Source organism: Carassius gibelio, chromosome A2 (genome assembly GCF_023724105.1).
Source record: "Carassius gibelio isolate Cgi1373 ecotype wild population from Czech Republic chromosome A2, carGib1.2-hapl.c, whole genome shotgun sequence".
Lineage (NCBI taxonomy): Eukaryota > Metazoa > Chordata > Actinopteri > Cypriniformes > Cyprinidae > Carassius > Carassius gibelio.
In genome coordinates, this window is record NC_068372.1 from 232549 (window position 1) to 252493 (window position 19945).

The window sequence follows — 19945 nt, forward strand, 5'->3', positions numbered from 1 at the left end:
TTGTTATTTTATTTTTTTTATTTTTTTTATAATAAGTTTATGCAACTTTTTTATTTATTCCTTTTGTAGCTTGTAGCTCCTCACTAGTCACATATTGTATAATATTTTTAATGGCAAATTCTATTTTTCTTGCCATGACTAAGGAAGAGTGAAAGATACTTGTAATGTACAGGTAAACTATATCAAACTCAGTCTATTCTGCACACAAAGCTATTTTTTTTACTTCAGAAAACTTGGATTATAAGTGCATGACTCATATGGCTATGTTTATGGTGCTTTTAGTTTATTTTGGAGCTTTAGTTTATTTTAGAAAAACATTTTTCCTCACTTTTTGCCCACCTTTCTGTGTTTTACATATTTTACAGTACATAGACATTGGAATGCTGAACACAGCCACTCACCATGCCTCATTGGAAAATTTCAATAACTTTAATACTAAGAGGAAAGCAGGCAGAAGTTTAGACATGAGAACTGAATGTCTATTAAATTCTATTACACATCTTTACACTGCTGAGTATGTGGCCAATCCTTACAATTTTGTCTACAGCCTTGGTTCAAGCAGATAAAATGTAGAAAATCTATAGATATTACCTGAATGGTGGGTGGTGAGCGTTGCTTGCGGGTAGTGGTGGTTGACAGGGTGGTAGTGGTCTCGATGAAGGTGGTGGACATCTCTGGGGGCATGGAGGTGGTGGTACTTGAGGGGCTTCTGCTGGTAGGCACATCCCCCACCAGTCTCACACTGCCATTTATCTTGATGTAAGCATGACCTTGAGCTGCCATGTTGAGAACCTTCAGACCATTGTAATAAAGACCAGACAGCTGGCCTTGATATGGTCGCTTGCGGTCATTACCGCCTATTGAGATGGTAGCTTGGGTGTTAAAAATGGTCAGCTGACGACCTGAGGGGAAGACCAGTGAAGGAACACAGAATCAGAATGGTTTACGTTACTTATTTATTTATTTATTTATTTTTAGCTAATTGATTAATGTTAGCATCAATGGTCTAGCTTTTAAAATCCAAGCATAACATTAAAAATTATATATATATATATTTATATATATATATATATATATATATATATATATATATATATATTTATATATATATATATATATATATATATATATATATATATATATATATATTTTTTTTTTTTTTTTTTTTTTTGTGAACACTTTGCTTTGTTCACTGTAAGGTGCTTCTCATGCACATGTTTTAGGGCAAATTCCAAATGGCTTTTCGTATGGTTAGAAATAGAAACGCAGGCCAATTAAAACTATTACACATTTACAATTCCATATTACAGCAGGCAAGGAAGAAAGCTCATCTCATACATTTCAAAGGAATATCATGTTGATTCATGCATGTAGAACCATTAATGGGCTTTCAATGTTTTTTAGACAGTGTTAAAGGGACTTTATAATCCTCTTATGTAGTTTAGGCAATGACCTTTAAACACATTTAATGGTCAATTTGATAAATGGTCACCTGTCCATTCATCCTGTTTTTAAAATAAAACTGAAGAGGTGTCGGCCGTCTTTGGAAAAGTGCTGCATTAAAGGTGCCATATGCAGAAATTGAGGTAAAAATATCCATAACATGACCTACACGCATCAAAAGAATGAGAAGAAATAAGGGCGATGATGTCATAAAAAAATGTCAAGTTATAGTGCTGCAAAGATATCAACCTTAATTAGCATTAGCATTACTAGCCCCGGCCCGACAGGTGTCGTAATACCAGTTTCGACCATGGGAGGCGGTATGCGGGCAACATAACAAACCTGCAATACACGAATAACTCGCACGGCTTGTTGGCGTGTACTTGAACCTGATGTCAATCGTGTGGAAAGTACAGCCCAGTACTACTTCATTTCAGTTCAGGGAAGAAAGAGAAATGATGTCTCAAGCCCTTGGCCAGAGACCCCTACCACCAGCACTCGCTACAGGGAAACAACCGCGCTCGGAATCACAAATCAAATCCGATAAGAAAAGGAGCCGACCCAGAGTAAACATCGGCACTGGTTTCAATAGCTGGAGACAACTGATGGACCATAAAGAAATGAGGCTCGACTCCGAACTTGCAACATGTCTAACAGTAAGTTAGATGCTGTTAGTATTTCGCTAGAAGTTTGTTTTATATGTTTGTGTATTTGTTTTCGGGAAATTATAACATAGCAATGTATCGAAGGCTGTTCGATAAACGTGCTAATGTTAGCGATGGCTAACCGTAGCTGCATTTGATAATTAGCTAGCTATAACTTAATGTTACCCATTTTATTATATCATAACTAACCTGCTCTGTCTAGTATGTTGGTCTCCGTGTCCTGTTTGCTTCGTGGTTTTTCTGTGAGTGAAAAAATTGATGTGTTGCGTGAAAGCGTGTGAAAAGAGTCAAAAACGCTGAATGCTTGAGAGTTGGCACATTATTTCCCAAGCAGAATAAAGGACAGGTTGATTATTGCTGTTTAGCGTTTGTATTAATCTATGATGTGTCCCTGTTTGCCTACAGGGACATAAAAAATAAATTAAAAGTGATACGTGGACCAAGGTGTCTGAGATTGTTCATTTTAAGTAAAGGAACCTAATATTTCGTCCACAACAATATTTAATGAGGTTAACTTTTTACTCCTTGTGGTTAGTCTGCACGAGATCAACAAGCTTGTTTGCTTTGCGGCCGCTTTAAATACAAAATAAGCATTCAATCTACATTAGAGCGTCTGAGCGCTCACAAATCTTTCTGCAGCGTCGTGAGCAGAGCGGCAAGAGAGATTTTTGACGCTCTAGACGCCGGCGGTGTGAACGCACATTTAGGCTTCGGCTATGGCTGTAGTGTTGTTGTGAAGGTAGGGGCGGAGCATAGAGACTATGCCGTTTCTCGTTTGTTACTCTAGAGTAGACCAATTCACTTTATTGAGGCATACTGTCCCCATCTGTTATGGAATGTGGAGTATGACTTGATTTTTTTTGCCAAACATTACAGATGGCACCTTTAAGGGTTGGGTTTTTGGGCCATTTGACCACTAATATTAAAGCTATGAACGATCATTCCAATGAAAAGTTTAAAAATTAAAACATCCTGGCTTTTGTTGAGTTTTGGTTTAGATTTAAAGTTAGAGTCCGAAAACTACAGTACATACTTATGTTATTCTTAGTTACCAGTCCCTTTAACTGGTCAATGATCTGATGTAATTAACAAAAGAGGATCACAATCCACATAAAAATAATACTCAACAAAAATATTACGTAATGGGAAGGGAAGTAAATTATGAAAAGGTTTAGGTTAATTAGTGGCAAAAGGCTAAGCCTCTTAAAGACTCATCAGACCTGGTTGGACAAAAATATGACGAAAAGACATGACAAGGAGCATATGAACGCAAAAAAAACAAAACAAAAAAAAAACACAAAAAACAAACAAACACTGAGGGTCTTGTGTGGGTTACCTTTCTCATGTAGCCAATCTTCAACCGGCCGGGTATATTTGAATGGGATTTTCTTATTAGCCATTTGATAACGCTCATTGTCGCTGTTACCTTTAAAGTTTGACAGTTTGAAAGACATCTTAGCACACTGCACATTTATACACTGTTTAAGATGGTTTAGTTGTGTTTAAAATGATTTAGGTCTTGTTATCATGGGCAATTTAGGTTTTACTGTAAGTTGAACTTCAGTAGTTAGCTTATAGGGCATTTTTATTGACTAGTAACCAACTAAATAAACAGTTTAACACATATAATTATTTCAGCAAGAATCACACACCAGATATAGAATGCACAACAAAATACAGGCATCTGTTAAAGGGAGACATACTAACAATTCATTTCAAACTGCATCAGGTGATCTCCTGCTCAGCAATATTTAAAATGGGGTGTAACTATTTTCCCACTGGAAATCACATGCCTTTTCATTTCAAGGTGCCAGGGAACACTTTACAAACTATTAAGGTAAGGGAAAGAGAGAGAAAGACAGTGAATGAGAAAGAGAGAGAGAGACAGAAATAAAAATAGATAATGTGTAGAAGCTCTAAACCTGCTGGAAAATATGGCATGTGATGACAGACATGAAGAACACAATACGTATAGATGAGATCATTACAGCATGGTGTGAGGCCTGCTGCTGTAGGGTCCCTTGAAGCCCTCTGAAGTATTGCGGCACTTGTATATTTTGCCATTATTTGGACTTTGTTACACTTCTTTCTCTGACTGGAGTAAGGTGTTAGGGCTGTAAAATTTATTAAACATCTGCCATCTTGGGTATATAGTACTTATGTCAAGTCCAGCTGCTCTTAACAAATGCTGTTACCAGTTAATCAAAGAATGTTGGAGCTTTTCATATTTAGACACATTTTCAGTGAAAGTAGGGCATAATGAATGAAATGGAATGTTTTCTCATATTAAACAGATTCTGATTTTTAAAGTTTATCTATTTCATACTTTGAACTATAAGTAGAACAATATAGTGAACAAGTCATATAGTGCACTTTCATTATGTTTTTAAGGTGCTTTTCTTGTATTTTTCTTTTATTTTTTCTTTTATTTTTTTAACATAGCATCTGTGTCCATTCACTTGAATAAATTCAATTGCACAAAAAAGATCAGCATGAACGCTCTTCGTGCTGGTTAAGTAATATTCAGCATCTTTGTAAGTAGATGATTACAGAATTGTAATTTTTGAGTTCCTATGCATCTTCACATACATTAAGCAATGGGGAAATATACTTTACAGCAGTATTCCAAAGAAGTTGTAATGGGAAGAATAATAATAAGAAGAAGAAACCCTCAGCTTGAGAGCTAAAAATACAAAAAAGGACTTCAAAAGAACACAGCTACTCAACACTTAGCTAAAAAAGACTCTGAGAGCTGTCACAGTGTACCTTCTCAGAACTTCAGAAAGAGAAAAAAGGTGCATAGAATTGGAGACCTATTCAGAAATACACAGTTTCTACAGTGACAGGGATGTGAAAAGGACTAGGCCAGTGGTGATTTAAGGCCCAACATTTCTTGTGCTTTTCATTTTAAATAGGCAGAAAAGGGTCTTCAAAGTTACTAGTGGCTGAACAAGGGGGATGTGGGCGAGGTAAAGGGGTAGGGGTAAGGCTTGGGGGTAATAAGTAGTTTTCAGGGCTGCCAATGCTTTTGATCCTGATAGGCAGCGCATGCAAGCCTGGAGCTGGAGTGGCTTTTCTGGATGGAGGCCTGTATGCTGGGGAGATCCAGGAAAGCTTGAGGGTTTGGAAATTAATTTTAGAGATCAGACACTTTGCCAGTGCTCGCCATTTGTCATGTTAATATAAATATATTATGATGATGTTTGCAGAGCTTTCTAACCTCCAAACTTGTATTGTGGGAATTTAGGACATGTAATTTAGAGTAGAGACTGAATAGTAGTAAATGAAGACATTTTATACTATTAGTTTTTTGTAAATATTATTCAATGATAATGGCTATGGCAATTGATACAGTAAGCATTAAACATCACAACAATATCTTATTTGAATAATATAACAAAACAATACAAAATGTCTACATTGACTAGTGAAATGTGGTGCAATTTTGGTAAGGTACCTTATCTTTGGTTAGGTAAACAACTTAAAATATGGCTTTATAATTATAGATTTATTATATCTTACAAACACATTGATTTGCATTGAACTGAACTGCTCACACCACAGATATGGTGGAAAATCACATCTGGAAATGTTATTTGCAGCATCTTGTTGATACCTGACCACTTGTGTATGATTGAGCCCCTTAATTTCATTTATTTATTGGATTCCTCTGCTTACTTGTTCATTATCTCTAACAGTAATGAATCTTGCATTTCATTCAGGACATTCAAGTAAAGTTATTCATTTATAGAGTATCCGCAAAACATTATTTCAATGCAGCTGTTATCTCCATAATGGCTTAATGCTTTAACATTGAGCAGTTTTAGGGCTGGGCGATATGATGATATATAATGATGATACATGATCCACCGTTTTATCAGTACCTCTTCTAGGGAACAATACTGAATACTGAAATGTAATGTAATGTATTTTATAGCTGCACTTTTTTATTTCCAAATACATAACTTAGCAATTTAACAATTAAGCATTTTGTGTGTGTGTGTGTGTGTGTGTGTGTGGCAGTGTATGTGAGAAGAGTGGAGCGGCAACAATTTCCCCATCATGCTCTGAGCATTTAATAATCACTCCACTCTGGGTTCTTCATTTCCTGCTCCCGCTCCTTTCTGTGCTCACTGATATTAGAAACATCACGTCACTTTCGCTCCACATCTAAAATATTTCAGTATTTTTGAAATATCACAGTTCTGTTTATAAAGTATATTAAACAATACAATTAACAAAATAATAGGAGTTTCAAACTCAACATCATTATTCTTAAGCCAAATTAATGGAAAATTCAACTTTTCAGGATGCATGAGTGCCCTTGTATAAAAGTTGACGTTGTTGTTTTGATCTAGTGTAGCAGTCTACAGCACACTAAAATTAGTAAGTCATGTCAAGTCAAGTTTACTTTATCTTTAAAATGCTTTATACAAAAGAAATTGTTCAAAGCAAGTTTCAGTATTAGGCAGGAAAGCAACAGAATCAATAATAATAATAATAATAATAATAATAATAATAAAAATAAAAATAGGCAAAGCCACAATGTGTTGAAAAGCAGCTGTAGCAAGAACATTTTGTCATTATTTAGCTCTGTTTAGTTCTGTGTTGGTTCAGCTCAGTTTCAATAACTGTGTAAAGGTCATTCATTACGAAATAAGGTTAAATTAAGGTCATTCATTACGAAATTAAGGTCATTCATTACGAAATTTAGCTATAAGATGCTCTACTGAGTACTGTAAGTTCAATGTTGATTTCATTCAGTTTAATAACAGTGTCTGTGTTGCTAAATTAATCAAAAGTGAACAAATAAATTGACACTGAAAACACAGAATAACTAAATTTGCAAGTTTTCTTCATATCTGCAAACATAATGTGGTATTTTTTATGCTTTAGAACAGTCAAAAATATTCAATGACATTAATCATCTACTTACTGACTTGCACTCAGTGTTCCCAAACAATTGCTTATACAGTCATGTTTGGCTATAACATATGAATAAGCTCAGGGATCATTGCTACCCTGGAAATGTTCATCACATGCCATGGCAATACAGCTGCATGGATCTGATAACAGTATATTGAGTGAGAAACTAAGAGGAATTGACGTAAAGCATTTTTGAGTGTTATTCAGTCTATGAGTCTGAATCCTAGCTTGTAATTACTCAAGAGATGGTGCAGGAACCGAAATAAATTATTAAACCTTTTGCCTCTGTCTTTCAAAGCCTCTCAAAAGCAGCTGGCCAGATGTCATGGTGCTAATCACAAGGACAAAGCCAGTGGTTTTGTGCTCAGACCAGGTGCCCAGGCTTGATTACTTCAGCATATGTTTCTGAGGACAATTTATAAAGCAACACAAGTCAAGTCAATCGAGAACTAAATGGCATTTGCTTTCTTCTTTGTAGTGTCCTTTCTCTTCTCTTCTATGCCTTCCCCTCCACAGAAAGGATATCAGTGTTGTAATTATGATAACCTGTTCCTATTTCTAAAAAAATTGCATGCTTTGAAACATGCAGATTATAAATTACATGGGCAGGAAAATGATGTTGTTCCTTGCCTTCCAAACCTTGATTTCCATAGGAGCATATGATATCCAGTGGGCTTAGCAGTAAAAAACTAATTTCTGTATGAGAAACTTTACTTTGGATAGATAGCAGGCTGCATATGTTACCTGATGGAAAGTACTCATTGATTGGGCAGTTGTCCACCTGTAAGGTGGCATTTCCTCCATTCCTTGTGAATCTCACAACATGATATTTTCCATCGCTGACATCTGTAGTCATCTCTTTGACGCTGATGTCCACTGTGCCAATGTTGAACGTTACGCCCACCTTTCCTTCTTCCTGTAATTGAAACAACACAAAAAACCTCAGCAAAGCAACACCAAATGGCTGATTCAACTCAGCGTAAAAGTTTGAAGGTGTTGTCTTAAAAAACAGGAAGAATTTGCATGTTAAAGTGATCCACTTTTAGAAACCTCTGCAATGATGCTGCCAATGAGAGCATGCAAAATAAAGTGGAAGTCAAGAATGCTGTATTTTTTATACTGTACAGAGAAAGCCATTTTTCAAACAAAAGGGAAGATAAATAAATACATGGATGTGCTGTACTGAAGTGTGTGATACATTAATCTGCCACCACACACACCAGCTTTAACCGTTACTCAATGTTTTTTGAAGGCTTCCCAAGACTCTAATAATACTTACACTTTCAATGAATGTAACCTAAGATCTGCCAAAAAGAGCACACCTATTGCAATTGACAATAAAAGTGGAGATGCATGGAATGTTTTTAATGAGAGGTATATTATGAACGTTAATTGTGTGTAGGTAGACCAAAAGCTAAAGAATGCTACATTGAAGGTTAAGGAAACCAGTATGACACCATGGTATAATGAGCATACTCGCACCGTAAAGAGAGCAGCCCGAAAATGGAGCACAGCTGGAGGAAAACAAAACTAGAGGTATTTCGTATTGCTTGGCGGGAAAGTAACCTTTCCTACAGAAAAGTATTAAGAACTGCTAGATCCCATTACTTTTCTTCTCTTTTAGAAGAAAACAAACATAACCCCAGGTATTTATTCAATACAGTGGCTAAATTAACAAAAAATAAAGCCTCAACAAGTGTTGACATTTCCCAACATCACAGCAGTATTGACTTTATTACTTTACTTCTGAAATCGATACTATTAGAGATACAATTGCAACCATTCAGCAGTCAACTACAGTATTGCATCAGACAGTGCACTATAGACCTCCTGAGAAACAGTTCCACTCATTCTCAACTATAGGAGAGGAAGAATTGTATAAACTTGTTAAATCATCTAAACCAACAACATGTATGTTAGACCCTATACCAGCTAAACTCCTAAAAGAGGTGCTTCCAGAAGTCATAGACCCTCTTCTGACTATTATTAATTCATCATTGTCATTAGGATATGTCCCCAAAACCTTCAAACTGGCTGATATTAAGCCTCTCATTAAAAAAACATTGAACCCAAATAACTAGTTAATAATAGACCAATCTCGAATCTCCCTTTTCTGTCCAAGATACTAGAAAATGTGGTATCCTCACAATTATATTCCTTCTTAGAGAAAAATGGTATATGTGAGGATTTCCAGTCAGGATTTAGACCGTATCATAGTACTGAGACTGAGACTCTCATTAGAGTTACAAATGATCTGCTCTTATCATCTGATCGTGGTTGCATCTCTCTATTAGTTTTATTGCATCTTAGTGCTGCGTTTGACACAATTGACCACAACATTATTTTGCATAGACTTGAACACGTTGTTGACATTAATGGAAGTGCATTAGCATGGTTTAGATCGTACTTATATGACCGCCATCAGTTCGTAGCAGTGAATGAAGATGTATCATATCGATCCCAAGTGCGGTATGGAGTACCTCAAGGCTCAGTACTAGAGCCGCTACTCTTCATGCTTTATTTGTTACCCTTGGGAGATATCATCAGGAAACATGGTGTTAGCTTGTTATTGCTGATGATACTCAGCCCTACATTTCTTCGCGGCCTGGTGAAACGCACCAATTAGAAAAACTAATGGAATGCATAGTCAATAATAAAAAACTGGATGACAAGTAATTTCTTACTGCTAAATTCTGAAAAAAACCCCCAGATGTGTTAATTATAGGACCTAAAAACTCTGCATGTAATAACCTAGAACACTGTCTAAGACTTGATGGTTGCTCTGTCAATTCTTCGTCATCTGTTAGGAACCTAGGTGTGTTATTTGATCACAATCTTTCCTTAGAAAGCCACATTTCTAGCATTTGTAAAACTGCATTATTCCAAAAATATTCTCAAAAATATATCTAAATTACGGCCTATCCTCTTTAGATACCTTGTTTCTAAGGCAGCTTATGTTGAATCATTTGCAGAGAAGGCATTGTGGCGAGCTACATGAAAAAAAAAGAAAGAAAAAAGAGAGCGAGATGGTGTGTAAAAGTATACAAATGTAAATAACCTTATAAAAAAGCATATTTAATGAAATACTGAAAATGAACTATACCCAAAATTGCTAGGCACTATGCATGTGTGCTAATTAGAGCTTTTTATCTTCGCTCGTGTCTTCTACCTCTACAATTCTGAACAAACGCTGCTTTCACATCCTGGCCCACTTTGCTACTCCTCCCCCTCCTGCTGCTTTGCTGTGATTCGTTGTTGTGTCGTCACGTGACTCACTTACACAACACGCCAAGGAGCAGCGAACAGAGAGCCCACATTCAGACCCAGAACAATAAAACCCACAGAAGAGGAGGGAGTTCAAGAACCGCAGTAAGAATATTTCATCAAGCACGGTGAGTAATGGCTTCTCCTGCTATTGTTATTTGCACCTGTTGCCGCATTTACAGTTTATCTATCGCTGTCGCAGATGAGGGATTCACATGTGATAAATGCAGGGAAATAGTTAGGCTGACAGAGAAGATTTCAGAATTAGAGACACACATCCAAACTTTAAATGAGGACAGTAAGAATGTTAGGGCTCTAGATACGGCTTTGGATGCGTGTAGCTCCTGGATTCCTGCACATCGTCTGGTTCCGGCAGAGCCCCTGCAGCAGGGCAACTGGGTGACAGTGAGGCAGAGTAGTCGTGGGTAAAAACACCGCTCTTCTGTTCCGATCAAATCATTAAACAGGTTCTCCCCACTCAGTGATGCACCCACTGAGAAACCTGATGAAAGTGCTCTAGTTATTGGTGATTCTATTGTACGGAATGTGAATATAGAGACACCAGCCACCATAGTCAAATGTTTACCGGGAACCAGAGTGCCTGACATCTTGGCAAATTTAAAAGTGCTGGCTAATGAAAAACGTAAATACAGTAAGATTGTTATCCATGCTGGCGCAAATGGTGTTCAACTTCGCCAGTCAGAGATCACTAAAAATAGCATTATAGAGGTGTGTGAACTTGCAAGCACGATGGCAGACACTGTAATACGCTCTGGTCCCCTCCCTGCTTACCGAGGTGAAAAGATGCATAGCAGATTGTCATCACTCAATGGCTGGATGTCTAAGTGGTGCCCAAAGAATAACATAGGTTTCATAGACAATTGGACAAGCTTTTGTGGCAGACCTGACCTGTTGAAAAGAGATGGTCTTCATCCCTCCTGGGGTGGCGCCACTCTTCTCTCTAGAAATATGGCAAATAGTCTTAGTGTTTATACTTGACTAACTGGGGCCCAGGTCAGGAAGCAGACAGACTGGCTAAACTGACCGTCTGCTAGCTGCCTCATGTCACAGAGGTCAGCTAATTCTCAGCACATAGAGACTCTTTCACTTAGATTATCACACTATAGAGACTGTGTCTGTTCCCCGAACTAGAACATACAAAAAACATCCAAACCAAGTTAAGATGAACAATTTAATTGAGGTTCAACAAATAAAAAACAGATGCAATATGGATAAACAAATGATAAAGCTTGGCTTATTGAATATCAGATCCCTTTCTACGAAAACACTTTTTGTAAATAATATGATCACTAATCATAATATAGATGTGCTCTGTTTGACAGAAACCTGGCTAAAACCTGATGATTACATTATTTTAAATGAGTCCAGACCCCAAAATTACTGTTATAAACATGAGCCACGTCTAAAAGGCAAAGGGGGAGGTGTTGCTTCAATTTATAACAACGTTTTCAGGATTTCTCAGAGGGCAGGCTTCAAGTAAAACTCGTTTGAAGTAATGGTGCTTCATATAACATTATCCAGAGAAACAAATGTTAATGATAAATCCCCTGTTATGTTTGTACTGGCTACTGTATACAGGCCACCACGGCACCATACAGACTTTATTAAAGAGTTTGGTGATTTTACATCTGATTTAGTTCTGGCTGCAGATAAAGTTTTAATAGTTGGTGATTTTAATATCCATGTTGATAATGAAAAAGATGCATTGGGATCAGCATTTATAGACATTCTGAGCTCTATTGGGGTTAGACAACACGTTTCAGGACCTACTCATTGTTGAAATCATACTCTAGATTTAATACTGTCACATGGGATTGATGTTGATAGTGTTGAAATTATGCAGCCAAGTGATGATATCTCAGATCATTATTTAGTTTTGTGCAAACTTCATATAGCCAAAATGTTAAATTCTACTTCTTTTTACAAGTATGGTAGAACCATCACTTCTACCACAAAAGACTGCTTTTTAAGTTATCTTCCTGATTTATCCAAATTCCTTAGTATATCCAAAACCTCAGAACAACTTGATGATGTAAGAGAAACTATGGACTCTCTCTTTTCTAGCATTTTAAATACAGTTGCTCCTTTACACTTAAGGAAGTTTAAGGAAAACAGTTTGACACCATGGTATAATGAGCATACTCGCACCCTAAAGAGAGTAGCCTGAAAAATGGAGCGCAGCTGGAGGGAAAAAAAACTAGAGGTATTTCGTATTGCTTGGCGGGAAAGTAACCTATCCTACAAAAAACTTTAAAAACTGCTTGATTCGATTACTTTTCTTCTCTTTTAGAAGGAAACAAACATAACCCCAGGTATGTATTCAATACAGTGGCTAAATTAACTAAAAATAAAGCCTCAGCAAGTGTTGACATTTCCCAATACCACAGCAGTAATGACTTTATCAACAACTTTACTTCTAAAATTGATACTATTAGAGATAAAATTGCAACCATTCAGCCATCAGCTACAGTATCGCATCAGACAGTGCACTATAGACCCCCTGGGGAACAGCTTCACTCGGACCCGCGATCCGGAGGAGAACCGCACCCGTTTACACGGTCGACGGGCCAGGATGCCGGGCCGTCCATCCCCTACCAGCTCCAGGTCCAACGAGAGAGATGCGGCCGCTAGAGGAAGCCACCGCCCCTCGCACCCCGGACCGAGGAGGGGAGCGCGTGCGGCCGCCAGACTCCACCCCTTACCTGAACCCTTCCTCGATGAACACTGCCCGACCCACACGAACCCTGCAGCACGACGAGGACACCAGATTCCCTGTTATTTTGGACACTCTTCCCATTTGGCCACCTTTTATCCCCTGTTTTATTTGATTTCTGTTAATAAAAGCCTCTCCGAGGCCTGACGCCACGCCCACTGTGTCTGTCTTGTGCTCCTCCCGTGACAGCGCTATATAAATAAAGGTGACTTGACTTGACTTAGATTATCATGATGTTAACCTAGAAAACATGCTAATGCCAAACTCCACTGAAATCAACTGCTAGTCAGATGTCCATGACCACTATTTTTGTGGCAAATTTGGGTGGAGTTGCTGCAGAAGTTATCACTCACTCAGTAAATGGTAGGCAACTGACTAAGTTTTAGTACGTAGCTGTAGTCCTGCTTGGTTCCCTATTTGCATATCTAGGCTGATGTGATAAATATTTCCAATTACTCTGCACTGGCCAACAACATTTCATTGTATTTTCAGAGAATGGGCTGGTAAAGGTTAATTGTATTATAAAGAAAATAAAACCAATGATCACAATGCTCATCATAATTATGATGGGAATAATGACTTTCTTTTGTTACACACTATAGTCAATATAAATTCCCATATTCAAGATACTGAGGAGAATTAACACGTTGGGCCCTATCTTGCACCCAGCGCAATTGACTTTGTACACCGACGCATGTGTCATTCCTATTTTGCACCTGCGCAAAGCGCGCTTTTCCCTCCACAGAAGCACGTCGCTAAACTAGTGAATGAACTTGCGCTCCCTGGGCGGTTCAGCGCAAAAAAGGAGGCGTGTTCCGGCGCAAACAATCCCTGGTGCTATTTTGATGTTCCATTAAACAATTGCGCCACTGACCAGAAAAAACCTAGTCTAAAGTCAGTGGCGCGTTGCGCGTTGTTCATTCTGCTATTTTAAGGGCGCATGCTTGACCATAATGTAGGCTATAGCGTGCACAACGCGCATACACTTTGTTCATGTAATCTACACAGATGCAACAGTTATTTTTGCAAATCATAAATTGTTACACTTAAAAAAAATATTAACACATGAGATGACGGAAATCATTGTGGTGTGCCACGAAGATGTGAAAAAATAGGCATAAATCTAGCTTACAAATTATTCAGGCTAATTGTAGTAATTAAGGATCAGACCTGTTTGAGGTCATATATGTATAAGGACATCTGACAAATTGGTTTGTCCGTCAAGAACCAGGAAAAAAAAAAAAAATCGATGAAACAATTGTGGCTATTTCCTCCCACGCCTGTTTAACCGACGCTATTTTGGGTGGGTTTCTCCCATCCCCATACAACACAACTTCTCTGTCTTTCACTGCTCTTACAAGAACATCAGTCTCCTCGGCTGTGAACCGCTCCTGGCGTGCGCCTGGTAAATACGCCATAATAATAGCAATCCATAATGGAACTTGCGCACCTGCTTTTAAAGGGAATGTTGGACGACGCTCTGATTGGTTTATTTCACGTTACGCCCAAACCACACCTATGAATAATGAAGCTACTTCAGACCAACCCATTTTAGATTTGCGCCGGGCGCAAGAGCCATTTATCCCGCCGGGAAAATAGCAACAGCGCCGAGACCCGCCCACAAAGTTACTTGCGGTTCGCGCTTTGACACTTGCGTTTCAGATCGTTAAAATAGGGCCCGTTATGGTAAGACAGCATACACTATATTGCTCCCTTTATTGTTATAAAGTGAACAGCACACAAGATTGATGCTTGTTGAATGTTGCACTTTCTTTGATATAATACCGGATGTCTCACAGATGGTGGCAAACATTTAGAAATTTATTGCAGAATGTCGCTTTGACAGAGAGCATAATGTCTGGTGTTTCTCCATCATGGGTGGTACCAGCATAGCCAAGAGTGATAAAATTATTTTGAGGTGCAGCAGGGGCCTTAACCGATGAAGAAGGTCTCTGTTCTCACCCCCATGTGTTCGCTGATAATAGTAATAAGCTACAAAATCCTGTTCTGTCCCTCCGAACAATGGCTCCAACAAAACGTCAGGCCCAGGCAACAAATCTATCCCAGAAAGCCTCTAGCACTGCCACAGCCTGGAGACAGGAGCGCAGTACCCTGATGCCTGGCAAGGGACTAAACCATGCACCATTTCATGATGATATGATGAAATTAATGAATTTCATCATCATGAGTATAAACAAATAATATTGCAAAGAACTGCCTTCAAACTCTCTACAGCAAAATGTTTAGGCTATAATTCGGTACTTTTCAATTGCTATGTCCAAAACCCAGTTTTATTCTCCCTGCTGTTCTTTATTCACACTGAATCATTTGGCACCAAACTTTCGAACGTTTACATCAACAGTGTGTTCTACTACCAGCTGTTGATCCTTGTATCTAGTTAATAAATACAAATATATTTAACAAATTAAAATAGATGCCAGCCTCACAAGTTTCCCCCTTTGCCCACCACTTTGTAAAAAAATACAATAAAAAATGTTTTATTACAAAATATTAATATACACAAATCACCACTTGTGTCTGTGTAAAAGATATAAAGAATGCAAAAAAAAGGCAAGCTGCTTGTCGAAGGTCATTTCTGCAGAAACAAGCTGCAATGAGAAATTCATTATAATATAATAGGCAAATTATCCGTAATCAATATATTTTCATTTCAGCAAGTAGTTCTGGAATGAAAAGCAATCCAGCCTTGGTTTCTCGGCATGAACACAAACAACAACAACAATTCATACCAACCAAACACTGAGACTGAAGAAAAAGCTTAAAGTCTGGGATCAAGTTCCATTGTGTTCCATTCTACAATGATTTTAGATACTTTGAAATAAAATGGGACCACTAGATCAATCTGACATAATATCAGTTGGTGTTGCAAACTAACTGTGCTCAATTCGAATGTAAGATCTCTATTTTTAATGTTCTATAGCAGTTTAGGCCTAATGCTAAAAAATATGGCACTTACTTTTATTCTGAATGGTTATATTATTCAAAGATATAAATAATAATACTAATAAATCCCTGGTGGGCGTGTTTTATGCAAACTGCATATGAATACAATTATCCATATGATTGTTAGTGAATAAGCTGCAATGTTTCCAAGCAGTTGACCAAAATTAGCATCCTTTCATATCTTATCATATTCAGTCTACTCAGGAGCTTCAGAAATGAATGAAAATACTTGTGGCTGCAAGTATAAAAACAACCATGTGACCTCTGATGAGGGCATCCAGTATCACATGTATAACTAATCCTTTGTATAGATTTACATCTACAGTACATGACCTAATGGGTAAACTTAGCATGAGGTTATAGCATCAAAATGCTATTACGCACATGCAAGAGATGAATCGATTGAATGAGATTAAAGGCCTCTCGGATTGAGTCTGGGCAAAGATCTGCAGGCCTCCTCCACCAGTGGGCCATGAAAAGCTTGAGTGATTTTGTGATGTTTATAGGATGGCAGGGAACATTTGATAGTCTGAAGGGCCCCCGTAATTGTGGTAAGTGATGACCAGGTCAGTACCTTCCTCCACACTTAAGTCCAACATTGATATTACAGTGTTAATAGTACAGCAACATGGCTGAATATTTGAAGAATAGACACTTTAGCAAAATCCTATAAAATTAATATAAATGTGTCTCATTGCAGAGGCATTACATTACACCAACACTGGATATTGGTCTGCTTTTAAAAGCCATATTAATCTGCTGTACTGTACTTTATTATGGTTTGAGATGTAACACTGTCAGTTTAAATGTTTATTTAGTAGTTAAAGGTATAAAATCCCTATCATACATAAGCATCATCCTCCAGAGATGGCAGTAGCAGTTGTACATTTCTGTGTATAAATATTCTCTAAATCAGGGTTCCTTAAATCTTGCGCTGGAGGGCCACTGGCCTGCAGAGTTTAGCTACAACCCTTATCAAACACACCCGAGCAAGCTCATCAAGGTCTTCAGGACCCATAGAAAATCAAAGGTAAGTGATGACTTTAAGGTACAAAGTGCAACTAATATAATAAAATTAGGGTAGATTAGGGTATACTGGGATTCCCTCTGTGGAGCGTTCTGTTGCGATGCAATGAGCGCCTCCACATGTCATGCTTGTCCCAAGCTTCTCTACAAAGCCTGTTAAGTTCTCATCCACACTTGTGGCCAAGGCTTACAGAGCTGCAGGTCAGGCCGCTTCTGCCCTGCACACCATGGCCACCCTTCAGGTCTACCAGGCCAAGGTGATCAAGGAGCTCCACGGGAGTGCTGACCCAGAGGTTTTGCAGGAGCCACGCACTGCTACCGACCTCGCTCTCCAGATGACGAAGGTCACTGCGCTCTCCTTGGGTCAGGTGATGTCCACTTTGGTGGTCCAGGAGGGCCAGCTATGGCTGAACCTTGCAGACATGAGAGAGTCTGATCAGACTCAGCTCCTCAACTCCCAGGTCTCCCAGGCTTGCCTCTTAAGTGACACATTGGAGAATTTTGCCCAGCAGTTCTCTGCCTCCCATAAGCAGACTGAGGCAATCAATCATATTCAGCCCCGCTGCTGCCTCCCGCGGATGACAGTTGGCGACGTGCTTTCTCACATCCAGCAGGAATATGCTACCCATTGCATTCGTTGTCTGATATATGTCCTCACTTGTGCTGGCCTCACAACAGGGTGCTATCACTCACAGGGGTCACTTGAAGACAGCCATGTTGCGTTTTGTAAAGGACCCCATTCGTCAGCTCTTTCTGATGCAATGTCGAACGTGACTGACTGAAAGGGAACGTCTAGGTTACATATGTAACCCTCGTTCCCTTAAAGCTGCAGTAGGTAACTTTTGTAAAAATATATTTTTTACATATTTGTTAAACCTGTCATTATGTCCTGACAGTAGAATATGAGACAGACAATCTGTGAAAAAATCACGCTCCTCTGGCTCCTCCCAGTGGTCCCATTGCCATTTGCAGAAAATCCATCGCTCCCGGTAAGAAACAACCAATCAGAGCTGCGGTCCGTAACTTTGTTTGTGTTCAAAATGTAGAAAAATGTATATGATAAGCGAGTACACCATGAATCCATTTTCCGAACCGTGTTTTTAGCTTGTCCTGAATCACTAGGGTGCACCTATAATAAGTGTTTATATTCTGACTATTTTAGATTGCTTCGGGGGTACCGCGGCGGAGTAACCCAGTACCTTTGTGATTCTTTATAGACATAAACAGAGAGAAGTAGTTCCGGCTACGATGTTCTTCCGCAAGACGCAAGCAGTTCTGTTTATTAACCGCAAGAGCGTCAAAAGTTACCTACCGCAGCTTTAAGGAGAGAACAGAGACATTACATTCCTTTGGCACATTGCTGTTCCGCTGAATGGTCGAGTCAATTGGCTCGACTTCTCAGCGAATACTTGAATGCGTGTCGTATGCACTGCTCTTTATATACCCACAGTGGGGCAGAGCTTGCGATGCAAATCACTCAGAACAAGGTACACCGTGTACCGTTGGCTCGTTTTGTTTCCAATCGAAGGAGATTGGGATCTTGAGTGAGACCCCATTTGTCAGTCTCTTTCTGACGTAACATCTCCATTCCCTCTTTTTGTCTCAAATCTAGAAATTTTGTGTAATGTGATAATCATGGATTATTATGTGTAAAATTGCAAAAATATCATTCATTCATGCATGACAGCGATTTTATCCTAATCCACTTCAATAAAGAAAACTATACATACTATTTTTGTCATGAGCATCCAGGTGTGGGGGCACTGCGGTGCAAATTCCACTCGTTTAGTATGTTAACTCAAAGATTTGTTGAAAAAATATAAACATTGGAGGCCGGTGATCTACGCGTAAAGTCTTTGAAATCCATTCTGCATCATATAGCATCATATAGGCACCATGACAAAAAGAACACAAGGCAGTTTAATTGATTTTGGATTTACTAAGAAATTGTGTAGTGATAATGTTAATAGCATGACAGATTCACCTGCTGCAAGCCCTATTACCACCACTCCCAGCTGGGTGGCAATGCAAGAAGAAGCAGAGAAGAAGGGGGTTGGGGCTCAGGGATGTCCCCCCTCTGGTGCAATCCCTCATTCTTTATGTAAGAAAGACATGGCAAAAATAGCATTTTTATTTTTGTGTGAAAAAAAGCATTACCTACTTAAGTAAAGGATAACTTTAATGCAAGACATGGAGGCCAATTACCTTCACAGAGTTCATTAAAAGCTAGCCATGCATTATCCTGCTTATACCACGATAATTTTCCAGTATTGAAAAATGATGGTTATTTTTGTCAGTTATGCCTTGTTAGGTCTATCATTCTGCCTGCTTCAAATCAGACGCACAGATTAAATATCACAATATTCATTTGAATTAATTATTGATTGATAGATCAACGAATGGAGAGAGAGAGAGAGAGAGAGAGAGAGAGAGAGAGAGATTCATGACAGTTTCATGAATGAATTTCCTGCGTTTGTGCGTCTCAAACAATGAACAATATCTACAAACAATGAAGCTGTGAGTTGACTTAAACAGCAGTTTTATGTTTTAGATGCCTTATATGTGTGATAATTCAGGTCCATTACAGTTTTTTAATATGTCACCCAACATTAGCCTTCAACTCTTTTTTTCATTTCACTCTTCACAAGGAGTGAATATGGAGGGTAATAGCTTTGACTCACTATTAGCTCAAAGTCAAACACCCAATCTTTACTTTGATCTTTTTTTTTTTTTTTTCTGGGTCAGAGTTATTAAATATTTACCTCCTGGAAATGTTTCTTATTTTCAGCACACTGCAAAGCGAACTACATTATTACTTTTATCTTTTACTTCTTTGCTTAAAGACCCTATGAAATGCCTTGATGAGAGCAGTTTCTTTTCTGTCACAACATATTTCTTGATGGAACAGGAAGTTGGCCAAGGA

General features: G+C 38.4%; 1 protein-coding gene across 1 annotated transcript in view; it reads right to left on the minus strand.

The window, feature by feature from the left end:
- Nucleotides 1-19945, minus strand: part of LOC127939299 (uncharacterized) — a 48898-nt gene that overhangs the window by 10691 nt on the left and 18262 nt on the right. Inside the window, exons 5-8 of the mRNA XM_052536116.1 lie at nucleotides 18335-18339; nucleotides 7779-7950; nucleotides 3445-3534; nucleotides 592-902 (exon numbers count right to left, since the gene is read on the minus strand). Coding sequence (XP_052392076.1) covers nucleotides 592-902; nucleotides 3445-3534; nucleotides 7779-7950; nucleotides 18335-18339 — 578 coding nt within the window. The remainder of the gene's footprint in view (nucleotides 1-591; nucleotides 903-3444; nucleotides 3535-7778; nucleotides 7951-18334; nucleotides 18340-19945) is intronic.